This window comes from Leuresthes tenuis, unplaced genomic scaffold (genome assembly GCF_036924035.1).
Source record: "Leuresthes tenuis unplaced genomic scaffold, fLeuTen1.0.hap1 SCAF_3, whole genome shotgun sequence".
Classification (NCBI taxonomy): Eukaryota; Metazoa; Chordata; class Actinopteri; order Atheriniformes; family Atherinopsidae; genus Leuresthes; species Leuresthes tenuis.
In genome coordinates, this window is record NW_027325357.1 from 20,194,292 (window position 1) to 20,210,328 (window position 16,037).

A 16,037-nucleotide genomic window follows, 5' to 3' on the forward strand; every position below is an offset into this window, starting at 1 on the left:
TTGCTCTCTTGTAATCTATATTACAGAATCCCTAACAGCAGTGCCAGATATACAACATCTGGAGACATCTCTGTATGGAACACACACACTAAAACAACTATGGAGAAACACAGATTCACTCTTTCACCTGTTTATTCCAAAAAAAACAAAAACAGTGTGTGGAAAAAATGTGCAGTCAAAGTTAGGAGAGAAGAGACTGCACAATATAGCTGTTCACTGGGGAGCAGTGAAGTAACTGACAGATAGAAATCAATACAGAGGGTCGATGGACAAACATTAAGTCCACATTCTGACAAACATGGCTGACAGCTCTCACAATGCTGCACAGATACAAAGCTTTTACACGGGCTGCGAAGCATAAACGGCAGTCTAAAGGGAGATTGAGACAACAACATTAATGTCATTGTGGTGAGAGGCAGAGAAGTTTTTCAACTGGCGTGTAACCAATGGGAAGAGATAATCCAGAGGAGGGTACCAGTGGGACAAGCCGAGTTACCACAGGAAATTTGAATTGTCCTGCTTGTTTGAAAATACCTGGACAGAATAGAAAAATAACACATGCAGGGAATGAGGGCATCAAGGAGAACTTTGGTGGATATCAAATTGACTTCAGGATGTCAAGGCAAAAAAATTAAAGAATTAAAAAAAGAAAATATATATATATATATAGCAATGTCATGAGTTCCAGGATTTTTTTAAACTAATCCAATGGACAAAATTTGTTTGGATTCAGTTTAGGCGTCTCTATATCCTATCCGTTTAATAATCTTTCATACCATGCCTCATCTTCACGGTAAAACCAGAAATTCCAGATTGACAACTTGACAATTTACACGTCTCTCCACAACCACTTCATTCCTGAGACAAAGTCGCAGTGGCCAAGCAGCACGACGGTCGGGGGTGCCTTCATGTGACTGGGACGATGGCCGGTGAATTGCTCCTAAATGGAATGTTATCAGGTGATCTGGCACCGCAGCAGCGCAAACATGCTGTTCACTTTGAGGATAATATCCTGTCCGCCCTCTTCTGCTCCCCCCACTTCCAGGTACCTCTGCTTTCACCCCCCTTCATCTCCAGATTGACGTACGACACACGCATTACCCCACAGATCTGATAAGCGTTCTCCGTCACCCTTACAAAACGAATCCACTGTACCTGCCTGGAGACAGAAAAATCCACTCACACCCATCAGTCTGCAAACAGTTAACATCTGAACGCCCCCTTTTCTAATAACTACAATCTGCCAACCCCCTCCCTTGGCACACGGGTTGGTCTCCCCTGCCCTTGAGGCCCCTGTGAACTGTGATCAATGAGCAAGCCTTTTTACAAATTGATCATTTAATTGCAATCTGCTTTTCACGCATGAACGAGCGGCAGCGCAGACCAGCTGCACAGACACGCATGAGACAGAGAGGGGAAGAAAACGCCCTGCCCTGCTCTGTGTCGAAATCCCAGCCTCCCGGATCGTCTACACAACGTACACACTTCACCTTCACCTACGCTTTTTTTTTCGTTTTTGAGACTGTTGAAGCCACATCTGGACACCACCAATGCTTTCTGCGCTTTTTTCCCCCCACTGTCTTTGTTAGCCATCCACGCGCTGCCTCACAGTGAAGCGATCACACGCTTGAAGACATCATGATGTTCTATTCATGGTTGCAATTATTTAAATATTAGTGACCTGCCACGTCCGCATAATGACAATTAACCTTCACAAATGGTTGGTGAAGTACAAAAGCAAGCTTAACCCCTTACGCCTGAGAGGAGAGGTGAGGCTGCAGGGGGGGAAAAAAATATCCAAAAAAATCCTGCAATCCAAAAAATCAAGGAAATCACACGACATATCAAGGGAAGCACAGATTTAACGCCATATCGCCTCTGCACGCGTTGTCCCTGAACGACAGAGAGGCATTTAAAAAGTTTTACCTTTAACTTGAGTTTCATATTCGGCCACAATCTCCTTGTCCTTTCGGAATTTCGCTGGAGACGTCATGGCTAAGTTTGGAGATCAAACCGCTTGTCCTCGTTGCGAAGTCAGTTTTCTCTCAACTGCACAGCAAAGCAAACGTGGATGAAAGGAAAAGCCTCCCTGGAACCGGCTTTGGCGAGAAAAAGAGAACCCAGATGAGAGATTGCAGTTCCTCGATGTGCCCGTGGGTCTGTATTGTCTCCTTGCCTCTGCTCACTCAGGGCGCATTGTGAGTTTGGCGCTGCTGCTGCTGCTGCTGCTGGTGCTGCTGTATCCGCCGCCGCGCCTCACCGCCTCCTCAAAACCGGTTATGGAGCAAACAGCTTCAAGTGAGAGGAGAGTCATTCCCTTCTCCAAAAAAAAAAAAAAAACACCCAAACACTTATACTTCGTAAGTAGGCCTTCCCACAAGTTATTTTGCGTTTTTTTTTTCAAAAGAAAAACCCTCTTAGAGACCGTCTCGTGGTTGCCAGTCCGCCTGTCTGAACTAAACTACTCCTTTCTTCCCCCCCTCCTGAAGTGAGAGAGAGGAAACCAAGTGGTGATGGAGTGGATGGAGGCTGGTCAGTCCCAGTGCGCAGGACAGGCGTGTATGCATACATGGGTAATGTTTATTTGGGTACACAAACCTCCAAAGAAACTCTTTGCTGCATGTAACAAGTTCTGGAGAGTGTGTCCTGTTTGCACAGGTGAGCTTCGTTTAAATGACTGACAGAGAAGGCATCACCAACGGACAAATAAACCAAACAACTATAAAAATACCATTTTTACATAACACTATGTAGGTTAATAAGCCAGCTGAAATGGTGCCAGTAGGCAGAAATGGGTTTAAAAATCAATTTTAACCTCTCAGTAGCGTTAACACTGATGACTGGATACCATTACTAACCTCTGAAGACCCCCCATCTTTATCTTTAAAATAAAATTAGTCTCTTAATGTGTGGTTAAAAGGTACAATCACCGAAATACCATATAACTTTTTTTTTGTTTTTAACCGATAGCCCCGCCTAAGGGAACAACTAATCGTACCACGATTTGTGGAACGGAATTTAAATGGCATCCAATCACACCAATAGTATCTTTGACTCAGGGGTTTCCCTACTCAAATGTTTGACCAATCAAATTCAGAATTTGCAACGAAACCTCTAATGGCATTGGTTACTCTAGTTTCTATCCAATCAGAATCACGTGTAGGTTTTTTAAAGCTAGTTTCAGGAAGTGTCGTTGAATATCAGGAAGTTGTAAACAAAGCTGACAGCTATTTAGTTAGCTGTTTACCGCATCTGAATGGATGTTGAGCTTGCTTTGTAAAACAGGCTGGTTATTTGCCGCTATTGTGTATATCTCTATGATATCACCTACCAATTTCACAAAGAGGTTACTTCGTGGGTATTATAAGTGTTTGTTCCACAAGCTAACGTTAACTGTCTTCCGTTTTACCGCTAGGAAAAAGCTAACGTTTGCACAAGGACGTTAGAGCTGTCGCTACTGCGTGTAAATTTTATTTAAAGCAATTATTATTTAATCGAACTGAACGGATAGAGAGCATACGTGTCCGTTTTGTTTTCTGCTTTAGTTGCTGCCTGTAGGCAGAAAGCCCGAGAGAGTTCGTCCATTTTAGCTGAACCGCAATGTCTACATCCAACGCCAATTTCAAAAACAAGTGCGTTACCCAGGTGAACTGTATATTTTGTGAGAGTCTGCTTTGCACCAGAGGCATGAAGGCAGTGCTCCTTGCAGACACCGAGGTTGAGCTGTTTTCAACTGATATTCCTCCAAATAGGTAGGTGCTAACTGTGTTAGCGGCGTCGCTAGCCTTTGTTTATGTGATGCAGTTTCCAGGCTGTTCAAAGCATGCCTGTCAAACGTGAACCCTAGCGATGTCTTGCTGTTGACTTGTAGGAATATAAATGCACAGCAATTATTATGAGTGAACTTGTTGTATAGAGTTATGATTAATGTGAGTTGCATCCTTTGTGTGCTTGTGTTTTTCTTTTTGAACCCACCCTCCCCGAAGGACTGTTGACTTTGTGGCCAGCTGCTACTCTACTGAAAGCTGTAAATGCAAACTGAGAGACATCGCATGCCTCAAATGGTTTGTAAACCTCCTCTTTAACTTGCAGGGTTTGCTTATGGATGTTCTTCTGTGAATGTGAAACGATTGTAAAGGGGCAGCTGCTTCTTTTAGCACAGCAAACCAGCAGTTCATACACATCTATCTAATGCTGTCATTTGTTAAACTAGAAAATCTAAGCGAAACTGATATTGAAATTGTTGCTAAAACGTTTGCCAGCACGATGACTTTTAATTGTCTATTAATAATCTAGAGTTTGGTGCCACAGTGGGACTTTTTAGAGCCTCTTTTGTAATACCAGCCTTTTCTTGTTGTTGTACACATGGGAAAAACAAACATCTGTTAGATAATAGACATCCACCAGTGGTGTTAGCACTTTTCAAAAGTGCCCCCAGCAATTTGCTGACTCACAATTATTCTTTATTCTCGTTCCCTCCCACTGCCAGTGGTAATGTTGTAGGCTACCATGTAGTAGCCCCCTGTAAACCCTGCCTGCTTTCCTGTAACAACGGCCATTTCTGGATGTTTAATAGCGATGCTGTGTCTACTCTCAACAGGCTGGATGCAACTGGTTAGTATTTGCGCTCCGTTTCTAATACTGAAACTCTGTGCCGTGCCGATCTGTTAGGGCTTTGTTCATAAGTCTTCTTCAAATGTGTTCGCAGGTCTGAATCTGCTCTTGTGGGGAGATCTTCCCGAGCTCGATGACAGTGAGAATGAAGAATCGGAAAGCCCGTCGGAGGAGGAGTGCATGAGGTAGAGAGGGAAATGGACAATGTGAGAAGACCTGTAGGCTAACGTTTGAAAAGAGGAGCTAAAAGGAAATGTACAAACCATGCTGAGATGAGACGGAAAAGAGGAGGATTAAAGGGTAATTAAACACCAAAACATATAAGCCAGATAAGCTTGTACTCTGAAACACCAGAGCATGCTGCACCTCTGGCCGTACCCCAAACGATGACGTCACACTTGGTGTTTTGCCTTTGAGGGATGATAGAGAACACCTGCTGTTACATCATGGCCCTGAACCACACATTTTCAAAAGTTTTTGGTCCTTGAGGTTGAGTGTTGAATTACCCTTTAATTTGTAACCACGCCTTTCCTCCTACTTTTCACAGTTTAAAGCACAGATGCACACATTCACAATTACTCTTTTCTCACTTTTTCCTTTTATTTTTTAATGTGTGAATTGCCATGGGCTATTATAAAACATGTAGCTTAAGCAAACTGAAGATGACAGACGACTAGACTCTTTAAGCTGGTGCAGTCTGCTTTCTTGAGCTTACATTTCTCATCAGCCTCATGAGAAAGTGAGGGTGTGCTGTGATAAGTCAGTGGAACTTACCTGTGAATGCTGTGCTTGTTCACACTGTTCACGCTAAATAATTTTCTTTTCTTTTCTTTTTTCTTTTTGGAAAGATGGCCTCATTGTGCCCATCTTTAATGGTGGTTTCTGTATAATGTATACATTGAATATGCTGTGATAAGAAAAACTTATATTATCCGTCATGTCTTAAAGGCTTATATTGTTGCTGGGTGACGGCTGAAACCTGGAGGGCTCTTTGAATCTCACACATTAGAGAAATGGCACAATGAATGAATGAATGAATGAACAAGCTCTTTGCTTTTTAAAGGGCACGTTTAGGGTACTTTATGATCGGACATTCTATGAGTGATGGTTGTTGATATGTTCTTGCAGTGTTTGTCACACTTCTGACAGCCGCAGTATGCGTTTAGCAGCCACCGGAATCAGACGGCAGCAGTTTCACAGACTAACGTACTAACCTAGGAAAAGGATTCGTTTCCAGATAAGACTGGAACAGCTGCTGAATTTAAAGAAACGTTTATGATCGAACCAATACCAAGTTTCCAGAGTGATGATGTAGAAAAGGAAAAAAGAAAAATATCCGAGTCAGAACTAACAGAGGGCTGTTTTTGTGAAACTTTTGACGTTGCAGTGTAGATTATTCGGGCTAAATTATGAAAATGGATGCCTGTATTCAAGTTGTGCTTCTGTTGCACCACTGTTTCGTTTTATGTGGCAGCGTTCCTGTAGCAGCTGGGGAGAAGAAATGGTGAACTCAAGAGAATCGAGGAATACGTCAGAATTTGACTTTATAGACTAAAATGATAGCAATTTGTTGTCAATTTATAAACTGACATTTTACACTTTTAGATAATCTCTTGTGACATCTTAGACAATTCAGACAGCAGACGGTACAGCGTGTAACCTTTAGTATTTTAGCCTTACTGAAAAACGAACCACCGTTCAAAGCGTATTCCTGCTGTGTGCGACGCAGTTTGCACTAACTGACCGAGCCTTCTCCTCGGCAGACTTACAAAAACACAAAAAAATCCTCCCGTTGCTAAGAAAGTAACTCAAAGCAGTACTTTTTTTTGGCAGTGCCAACCGCAAGCTCTTACCGTTTCACTGCTGTGCCCGGCTAACACTGTTCATCTAAGCTGACAGTGGTTCTGAGAGTCAAGAAGATTTGCCTATTAGGGCGGCAAATGTAGAATGTCAAACGTTGTTTATTTGTTTTTGCCTAAAGGAGAGGATAAAAGAAGTGGCTTTTCACCATATTTCTTGGCCTCCAGAATTACCAATGCTCCGGTGTTTTAGTTGTGTAAAAAAAAAAAAAACCCTTTACCGATCTTAGAAGTTCTAACTGACAGTCTGTTTTACACTTTCACACCAAATGCTGTGTGTGTGGATTGGAAACGGTGCATCAAAAAATATATTTATTAATTCCGCAAACTAAATGCATATAACCACGTCCTTTATTTTCTTAATTTTAGGTTTACAAACTTGGTTTACAAATGCTTTAGTTTGCATTGTGCTATGGTACTTATGGTTCTGTTCATATATTTAATGTTTCCATTGTGCAGTGCTTCGTTTTGTATGTAAAGAATTGGACTTGTACAGTTTTACCTCAAAAAGGTATCACGTGTGATCTTCCTCTGGCTAGGACAATTGTCAAATGATAATCAAAACTATTTAAATGGCTGTTTCTGATGTGAATTAACATGCCCTGCTGAAAATGTATATTTTGGAATTGCACTGAAACTGCGTTGGTAGTTTGAAAATAATTATTTGTTGTTTTGTATGCTTGTTAAATTAATAAACTTTTCTTTTTCTCTTTTTTTTTTCAAAATATCTTAAAAGACACTGAAGTTCTTTTTATACCCCAGTTTTTCATCTTCTTATTCTTTTTGTACGATCATTATAAATATTGCAACTCCTACCTAACTTGGATTCCAAAAAACAGCAGGAGCTCAGGGAATAAAGATCTATAAGCTCCAGATTTTGTTTTAATCATAATATGCGCAACACATATCATCTTCTATCTTTTAACTGTTATTTTGAGACATTGTAACAGGGAGGAAGTGGCATTTTCAGTGATTATCCAAGAGCTCTCCTTAACTCCACCCATGTTAAGGAGAGCCATTTGTTCTTTAGTTGTACTGAGTTACATGAAAGATGGAGGAGGTTAGTTGGTCAGAACATAGAAAGGTTGTCTTTACGAGAGGAAATACCTCAGCCTGAGAAATTGTAATGGCTATTTTAGAACTTTCATCCTCCATCTTGCTTCAAATACGTGCCAAGTGCTACGTGGTCCTCGGTTATCTACATTGTGTCCTTATCCTTGCAGACTGTTTGTGAACCTACATGCACCATGAAAGTCCATCTTTCTTTGAGACGGAAGTTTTGGAATTCGTCTTTTCATGCCTCCTTATGGAGCATTCCCAGCTGCTGTTGGGACACGTTAAAGGCAACTAAAAGTGTTGCAAGAAAAAAAAGAGAAGTTCCTGTGGCTCATCCTGTTTTCACATGTTTTTCTTCCATCTCCACTTATAACAAATTATGCCCACGCAGCAGCTTTTCATTCATTTCGTTACAAGTGTAATTCTAAACTTCCTCTCAGGAAATCACCATGGTGATTTGAATGTTAGGTTGTCAGCAAAACCAGATTCCGGGGATCGTTTGTGTCCTGGAGGACAAACAACTGTCATTCTGCTTTGTCACTCAAAGCACTCACGGGTTGCTCAGGGCGGCCCACGGGTGCACGTGTCTGAGAGAAGGTGAATGAGCGTGTAACTGAGTGCTGTAGAAAACTGAATGCCTGCATTGCATTCAAGTAAACAGTGAATGAAATACTCTCTGCCTTTTTGACAGCAGCTCTGGTTAATCAAAAGGAGACCCATGACAAGCTAACGCAAGTCAGATACTTTCCTGTTACAATTACAATAACCTTGTTTTACAGAGATGAGCACACACACTGTTTACTTGCTTGATTTGGTAAACAAACGTCTGTGACATTTGATCGTTTACATCTCTCACAGGGAGCAGTGTGACCGTGGACAAAAGGTTGGAAACCAGAGGATCATCATGCACAGTCAGCGGTTATGCCTTTATTGCCTTTACTGCCTTTATTGGTTACTTGGTATTTGTAAGACATTTGTTTCTTATTGACTCCATCCATCCTTCCATCTATTTTCCATACCCGCCCAGTTCTGTTCAGGGTCACAGGCGGGGCCCGAGCAAGTCCCAGCTGCCATTGTTCGAGACACCCGAGGTGGGTCGCCAACACAGAGACAAACAACCGTGCGTGCTCACACTCACAGCTAAAGTAAACTTAGAATCAGCCTGGTTTATGACACCAGCACTCGCAGTGATCTGTGCGTTATCATCAGTGCTGAAGGCTGGATTGTTCCTGTTGGATTTTTCACAATTAAGACAGTGGCTTTCACTGCATTGCACCCAACGCATTGTTCCACTGAAATGTCCTTATAAGCCGCTGCGTTGAGCCAGCCTGGAAATGGAACCATGATTAATGCCGTTCATTATATGAGCTTCTCCTGCCATAACATGACTAGTGTTGTGTAAAACCTCTTCTTTTCAAATATTCAGTGCCTCGGCTCTGTGTGAAACAAAGAGAGGATATTGCTTCACCAGAAAAACACCTGGGATTGTTCTGTCATTTAAAAAACAAAACAAAAAAAACCATTTCACTCTCCAAACTCTACATAATGCCACCATTTTAAGTACATTTAAAGTGAAAAATAAAACCAGGCTTCAGATAACACAAAGTCACTCTTAATGACATCCTTGATGGCCCTGCATGTTTTACACAGCTGTTTTGAATAGTGCCTGATTCAATTTCTTGTCATAATCAGCATCAGATTGCTGCTAAATGTTGTCTTTTTCAAAGGTGTAGTGAGTTCTGGCCGTGTAGGTGAAACAAAACTGACAGGAACACGAGGAGGATACCAGTCTTTCACAGAATACATCTGATAATATTCTCTACCGTTCTAATCATTACATGTAGTCAGCTCTAAATGCTGAATTCATGTAATGTGCTTTTACTGGAAAATCTCAGCTCTGTGGCGCACTCTGGTGGATCAGAGCTGCAATGACATGCGCTGAAAAATTATTATTATTTAAACAATTTTCTTCATCAATGTAAATTCATGTGAGGTCGCACGCAGCAAGTCAGTTAAAGAAAATGTATGTGAGACAAATTTGACATGTTTCACGAACAGTCAGAGCTGCCTTGACCATCATAGCATTACATCTACTTATGCTGCATTAACCTGTTTTGAATCTTTATGAATTTGTTGTTGTCCTGGACTGTTGAGGAAGAAACCTGTGTTTTAGATGTCACATACTCATCCATTCCAGTCGCAGGTACAGCAATCAGTGGGTAAAAAAAGAAAATATATATTTTTAATTTATGACCAAATAGTTTCCTTTTTATTCATGTCTTTGATTCTGTCTTAATTCGTGACCATGTGATAATGGTCCAATAATACCAAGCCTCTGCTCCCAACCATGAAGGGTAGAAGGAGGACTTCTCTTTGATTAGAATTAAAACGAATGAATATGTAGTTTAAAAGAAAAAAAAAGAAGATAGTTACACATTAATCATTTAAAATAAGAGATGTCCTTCAGGCAAAAATGAATAACTATTCCGTAAATGAAGTAGCAGAATAATGTTGTTATTTATTTATTTTTTTATCCTGCGGTTACGTGACTTCACTGATGATAACATGTTGTTATTATCTGCTGATGCCTCATTGGACAAAGCTGGTGAAACCACACAAGAAGAGATAGACAAAATAATTTATACATTTCTCTATCATTTCGGATTTCCTGTCTTGTTTACTTAATGTTTCTTGTTTTTGCTTTTGCATTTGTTTGCTAATCATTTTGGTAAACCTTATTTTGAGTAAAACCTCCACCTAAATGTATCACCAACATTAATCAGAGGACAAATATATTATTAAAATGGAGCATTATCAAATAGAAAGATTAACCTTGATCAACATTCATTAAGCATTATATGTCATTTCATGTGAAAAACCCTTTACCTACCGACTTCCCTAATGCCAGAGCAGCATCCAATACAGCAACCATTTAACCATTAACTAAAGGCTAGAGAGACAGAGAAAGAAAAAGCCAAGTCTTGGCTTAGCTTTTGTTTGCTGTTTGTCTCAGAATTAAAAGACTGTTGCTGACTGAAGTACATTAGATTGCAGTTTTAAAATGTGTTTAAGGGAATGGTCTCTTATTCATTCATAAGCAATTGCTAATAGCCTAAATAAAGAAAAGAAAGACTTTGTTCTCTTGGATCCCTTCTGATAATATTTTTCAGAGTTCAGCCGCTCCTCACAGGAAAAACGACTTTGTGCTTCTGACACCAGATGGTGTCGTTGCACTATTTATGAAGCCTGCTTTGGTTAGAGTGACGGCTACAGTACATCCAACCAAAGAAACAGAATAGCAGAATAAAGACAAATTAATTTTCTTACTTCCTGAATTTAATTACACACAAAAAAAGCATGTTTGTATCTGTTGCATTCATAGTGTTTTTTTTCATATAGAAATCGACAGCTTTTTCTTCTAAAATGAAAAGTCTGCATCATCTGAACATCTATAACGACAGATCTAAAAGACTTCTTTCGGCGCAAAAATCCCCATTCCAGCCTGTTTTTGTGGAGAAGCTAACCGCTTCCATTGTTAAAGACCGAGTGCTGGCCCTTTCACGTGGATGAAATCATTTTGCATTTAGATACTCCAACTAACTGTCATTATTGTGCTTGCCAGGACAGATTTGCCATCAAATTAGCGGTCACCTTGAGCATCACAAGGAGTGGGATGTTTTAAAAGAAATATAAGGAGGTTCATAAAAAGCTCTGCAGTCTGTCATAGTCATCTCCCAATAAAAGACCTAAAGGCTACAATACCATCCAGCTTTGCCTTGATTGTGCATGTTAATAACACCTCAAGAATTCCTCACAAAAATCTTCTTTCAGTGGGTGAGGAGGGCAAATGGCAATAAATGGCTGAATTTATTCACTTTAGGAATAATTCTTTTAATCAGTGGAGGAAACTTTCATGAGACCGGTTGGCCAGGCTGCTTGAATTCTTAAATAATTCAAGTAAATCAATTTTATATGTAATGTGATCACTTACCCACGAAAAACAACTAATCCTTTAGGAAGTGTGGAAACCCATAAGATTTAGAACGCTCCTGTTATAATTAAGGGGTAATAAACACAATTGCTTTTCCGCGCTCAGTCTGGGGAGAAGGAACTGCAGGTGGCATACACAACAGTGCAGGTTTTTCAGAAACCGGGCTGCCTACTGGCCTCGCATTATACTCCGAGGCTAGCTGCGCTGGGCTTTTGTTGAAGTGCTCAAGATAACACAAAGAAAACTTCAAACAGGCTTCTTATTGTGCTCTATTCTTCTGGGCAAGCTGATTACAGTTAAGGATAAAAGTTGTTCCTATACAGTAAACTAATGCGGAGAATCAGAGAGCGCTAATTAAGTCATGGGGGATCTGAGGCGGTCGGGTTGGTTGTGTTCCCCAACAACCAGACCATGGGGGTTTAGTGGAAAACTTAACAGCCCAAAAGCAGCCAGCATCAAAGGTGTTTATTGTCAGCTGAATGTCCGGTAGAGGCATGAACCACTAGATCTTCAAAGCCACCTGGGAAAAAGAAATAGAAGCCGAACAGCCTCCGAGCCTCACTTGTCTATTCTCCTCCTGTCTTCCCTACATCTTACTGCCTCTGGCAAAGCTCACAAAGTTGCATCAAATACAATCCCTTTTAACGCAAATGGTGCCGATGATTACGTTGAAATGTAAATAAATGTCAATGGCATGTACCAAAACTTTGAATTCAGCCTTGATTTTGCTAGCCAGCATGAAAAACACTTCTGATTCAAATGGTTTTTATTTGTCTTCGTTGTAATTAAAATAAAGGCAGATTAGATGAATGTTCCATGCAAAATCTAAGGAATGGTGAATCTGTGACCCTGGCTTTCAGGCCAGCGTCAGCATACCAACATCTAATTTCCAAATTTGTCGTCAGTGGAGTGGATGTTGCACTGTTAAAGTGGAGACGTAGCATTCTTCATGGTCCCTGCTATGAATACGACTGAGGCACTGAATGAACTGAACTTGTGAATTTGTCTGTGAATTTCTGTATGCGAGATTCGTATATAAGAGATTTAGGGGATTCTGTGTGTTATGAATATTTTTTCATTCTTCTCTTTTGTTTGCCTTTGTATAAACTGAACACAAACACGTTAGGTGTGTGATGTCCACAATCTACATCTCTTGCTCTTCTTGTCATGGTGCTGGTTTTGTAATATGTCCCTGTCTTAGCCTACTTTTACTTTTCTTACATGCATTCTTTTTATATAGTTATATAGTTTTCATCTGCACACTTTGTTTGTTATTTATTAATCAGAAGCTTCACGAAAGCTTCATTGGTCAAACATGCGCACGTACTATTGCTGGAGTCGTTCATCTATTCATTCGTTCTTTTTTGCACGCTCAAGCATTTTAAGAATGAATGAACAATTTCTGGAGCAGTGAGAAAATCACCAGATTTTTTTCATTTCATTTGGTCATTTTGACAATGTCTTTAGGTTTAGATTTAGCCTATTTGTTGTGATTCATGAGTACAATCCACACACAGCCATGTGTAATTGTTAGGGTCTGCCCCACTGCCTGTAGTCATTTCCAAATCACAAGTTAGTAGTCCAAGAGTTAAAACTGTGTTCTTTCAGCTCACTGTGTGTTAACGTGTGTTTTTGTGTATGTCGGGGGGAGGGGTAGAGAGTGTCTCGTAGAAAACCTTTAATCCGGGTGCTGTCAGGCCCAAACCTGGCTTGACGTCCCATTGATGTGGAACAGAACAAAACACAGGGCCCCTTCCTAAGCTCCCACTGGCTCACACACACAAACACACTTTCGCACACTCATGCGCCTGTGCGCACACACACTGGCCCTTCTCTAATGCCCCCAGCTCGGGCCCCCACTGCCTAACCAGTAAGGGCATTCCTCAGCCTAAGCACATGCATGTGCATGCACAAACTCACGCACGCACGCACACACACACACACACACACACACACACACACACACACACACACAGACACACAAACTGAGCTGAAAGAAAGCAATATCAACTCTTTTAGTGCTGTGGTGCGATTTGCAGGTGGATGGGTGCCCATTTATTTCCAGATGTGGTGTAGTGGGAGTGTGTGTGTGTGTGTGTGTGTGTGTGCGTGCGAGTGAGACTGATGACTATGGGATTTGAGAATGTCCTAGTCACCAATCTATTCATTATGTAGACAACTGTGTACACATGCACACATATGCACACAGACGCATATATCAAATGTTTGTGAGATGCTGGGATACAGTTAACAGAAGCCAGATGCTCCAGTGCAGGTTAGCAGTGATTAAAGTGTGTATCCGTGGTGACAACAAACAGTTATTATTGTCTTGCTGTTTGGACAGCTCCCATCTCACAGTACCTCTGTTTACTATTAGCTTAAAGAACAGGAGACTGACAGAAGTAGACAGAGAACAGAGGTTGAGAAAGTGAGAGGCAAATGCACGACTGAGCGGATGCAAAAAGTGACTTATATTAGAGGACACTTACAGGTAATGGTCTGGAACTGCAGAGGGCAATAATGTGTGCTTGGCTGTTTTTCTCTGGGTGGCCAGTAGGTGGTGATGTGGGCAGCAAGCAGTCATGGAGCATGACATCTTTCTCCAATTTGACCTAATGTTGGCCTGAGGCTTCAAGCACTATGGTTCATCAGTTCACTTTCAGCCTGGACCTGAGGTGGTCCTGAAGGGTTAAATGTTACTGAACAACAGGACTTAAAGAAGCATTGCTCCTTCTGTATCTAAAAATGTCCCATCTGTTATGCATACTCATTCACACCCACATGGTCGGCTCGCTTCCACCCCTTACCCTGTAAAGAACTAAGCTTGCCTTTGGTTTCCGCTGTTGAATTACAAAGATCTTTATTCCCCCTATGCTGAAATTCTGCCGCCTCTTTTTTGAACTGTCAAAACTCCAAGTGAGACATTTGTTTGGGCTGGGCTGCGGTCCAGAGAGGCTTGAGGAGCCCCAACCAAAATGTTTTTATTGACGGGTGAAAGCAGTCAGACCGACAGCACCGATTGGCTGTAATTGGTCGGCAAGTCAGCGGTGTGCTTGAAATGCCCTATGTAAAGTAGCAGCCTTTAAGAGCACATACACACACACCCATGCCCACCCCTGTTTTCCCCCTCCAGTCGTCCTAAGAGAAGCCAGATGGGCCACGGGGAAGCAATCACCTCTCTATTTGTCTTGGTGCTGATCAGGTTAGTGAAGTGTTCTCAGGCCTGGCCAGAAGTCGACACACTGCTGCCTCTTGTCCCCGCTGCTCTCTGTACTGCACTGCATGACTCAAGCTAACTGGCCCGGTCAGACCGCTGTGGGACTGTCTAAACAGCAGTATCATACAGTGACTGGAGGGAAGTGCTTTGACGCTGGCGAAGAAGCAACAAAAGGCTGAGATAAATATTTTTGTCAGTTACTGAACATCTGATATGAGATTTATTGCAGTTGAGCACCTTATTTCCACATAGCAGCACAAAGAAGTAAGTAGCTAACATATATACAGATATGAAGGCCAGCAAGGAAGCTGGTAGCTAACATCTTTCATCTGTTGATATGGACACCACCAGTTAGCACTGGGTCAGTGAATGGGAGGTGTTTAGGCAGCAGCATGTGTGGAGAAAATTCCACCCACTGAATACACAGATGGTTTGATTTAGAGCAACAAAATGAGCACCAGACACAGAGCAGTGACAGTGAACGAAAGCCTCAATGATGCACATACACACATGTACATGTAGCGCTGACTGCCCGGGTTAATAGAGTGACGGAATCCAGAAAGAATTTCGTCAAGGACTCAGGGAGTGAACTATTAGGTAGCCCCACAATCGCCTCGAAGAAAGTCCAAGAGTGTTTTTTTTTCCCATTGTAATTCATCTGCAGACTCTTAACAAGGGCACTGTGTAGACAAGGATTAGAGAGCTTGGCACAGAGACACTGCAGGAAAGACAGCAAAATGAAAAAGACTAAGACCTGGAAGAAAAAAATATGACAAGACGCTGGAGCTGGACAGATCTATCAGGGAAACTCCTTGGCGGTGAAACCTGATCCCACCCAGACTTGACCATCTCCTGATTGGCTGGCCCTTCCATGAACCCTGACCCTTGACTTTGTCTGGAGCTTGTGACCTTGAGTGAAGTCCAGGCAGAACGTTGCCTCTCCTCCTCTCTGTCTCCCCCTCTGGCTTTTCCTCGCTGCCCATTCGTCTCAAGTGAGAGAGGTTTGGCGGGGAGGAGATGGAGAGCAGAAATGTCAGTGAGACATTAAACAGAGTGCGTCTGTGTGTGCTCTCAAAGTCCAACCTGTCTGATTTCCCTCTCCTGTGTCCCTACCCCCTCTTCCTCCCCCTCACATCTCCTCCATAGACGTGTCTCCACAGAGCAATAAATTCATCCTCTTCTCTCCAAATCTCCAAATCTCTTTGTCTTTGTTGCTCCATCAACACCCTTATCACTTTTTCTGCTGATCCATTCGGCCTCCCTTTGCCCTCTTGTGGTTTATTGTAGCCAGTGTCAGGGT

The 16,037-nt window shown here is 41.8% G+C and overlaps 2 protein-coding genes across 6 annotated transcripts in view; one reads left to right on the plus strand and one right to left on the minus strand.

The window, feature by feature from the left end:
• Window positions 1-2,325, minus strand: part of srgap2 (SLIT-ROBO Rho GTPase activating protein 2) — a 52,853-nt gene extending 50,528 nt beyond the window's left edge. For 4 of the 5 annotated variants that reach the window (XM_072382452.1, XM_072382449.1, XM_072382450.1 and 1 more), the window contains exon 1: window positions 1,927-2,323. In XM_072382452.1, the coding sequence (XP_072238553.1) occupies window positions 1,927-1,993 (67 nt within the window). In that variant the 5' untranslated portion in view covers window positions 1,994-2,323. Of the gene's footprint in view, window positions 1-1,926 lie in introns of all 5 variants that reach the window. The other variant, XM_072382451.1, reaches the window with a different exon arrangement.
• A 689-nt stretch (window positions 2,326-3,014) lies between these two features.
• Window positions 3,015-7,212, plus strand: LOC140303624 (protein FAM72A). Its single transcript, XM_072382453.1, has 4 exons — window positions 3,015-3,752; window positions 3,987-4,064; window positions 4,490-4,614; window positions 4,709-7,212. The coding sequence occupies exons 1-4, from the start codon at window positions 3,601-3,603 to the stop codon at window positions 4,801-4,803; spliced, it is 450 nt and encodes a 149-aa protein (XP_072238554.1). The 5' UTR covers window positions 3,015-3,600; the 3' UTR covers window positions 4,804-7,212.
• Window positions 7,213-16,037: the final 8,825 nt, after the last annotated feature.

Excerpts from the sequence above, each read along its gene's own strand:
- LOC140303624 (XM_072382453.1), top strand. The coding sequence starts at position 3,601 with ATGTCTACATCCAACGCCAATTTCAAAAACAAGTGCGTTACCCAGGTG. Across the intron at positions 4,065-4,489 it reads GACATCGCATGCCTCAAATG|TGGTAATGTTGTAGGCTACC; the intron begins GTTTGTAAACCT and ends TCCCACTGCCAG. Across the intron at positions 4,615-4,708 it reads CAACAGGCTGGATGCAACTG|GTCTGAATCTGCTCTTGTGG; the intron begins GTTAGTATTTGC and ends ATGTGTTCGCAG.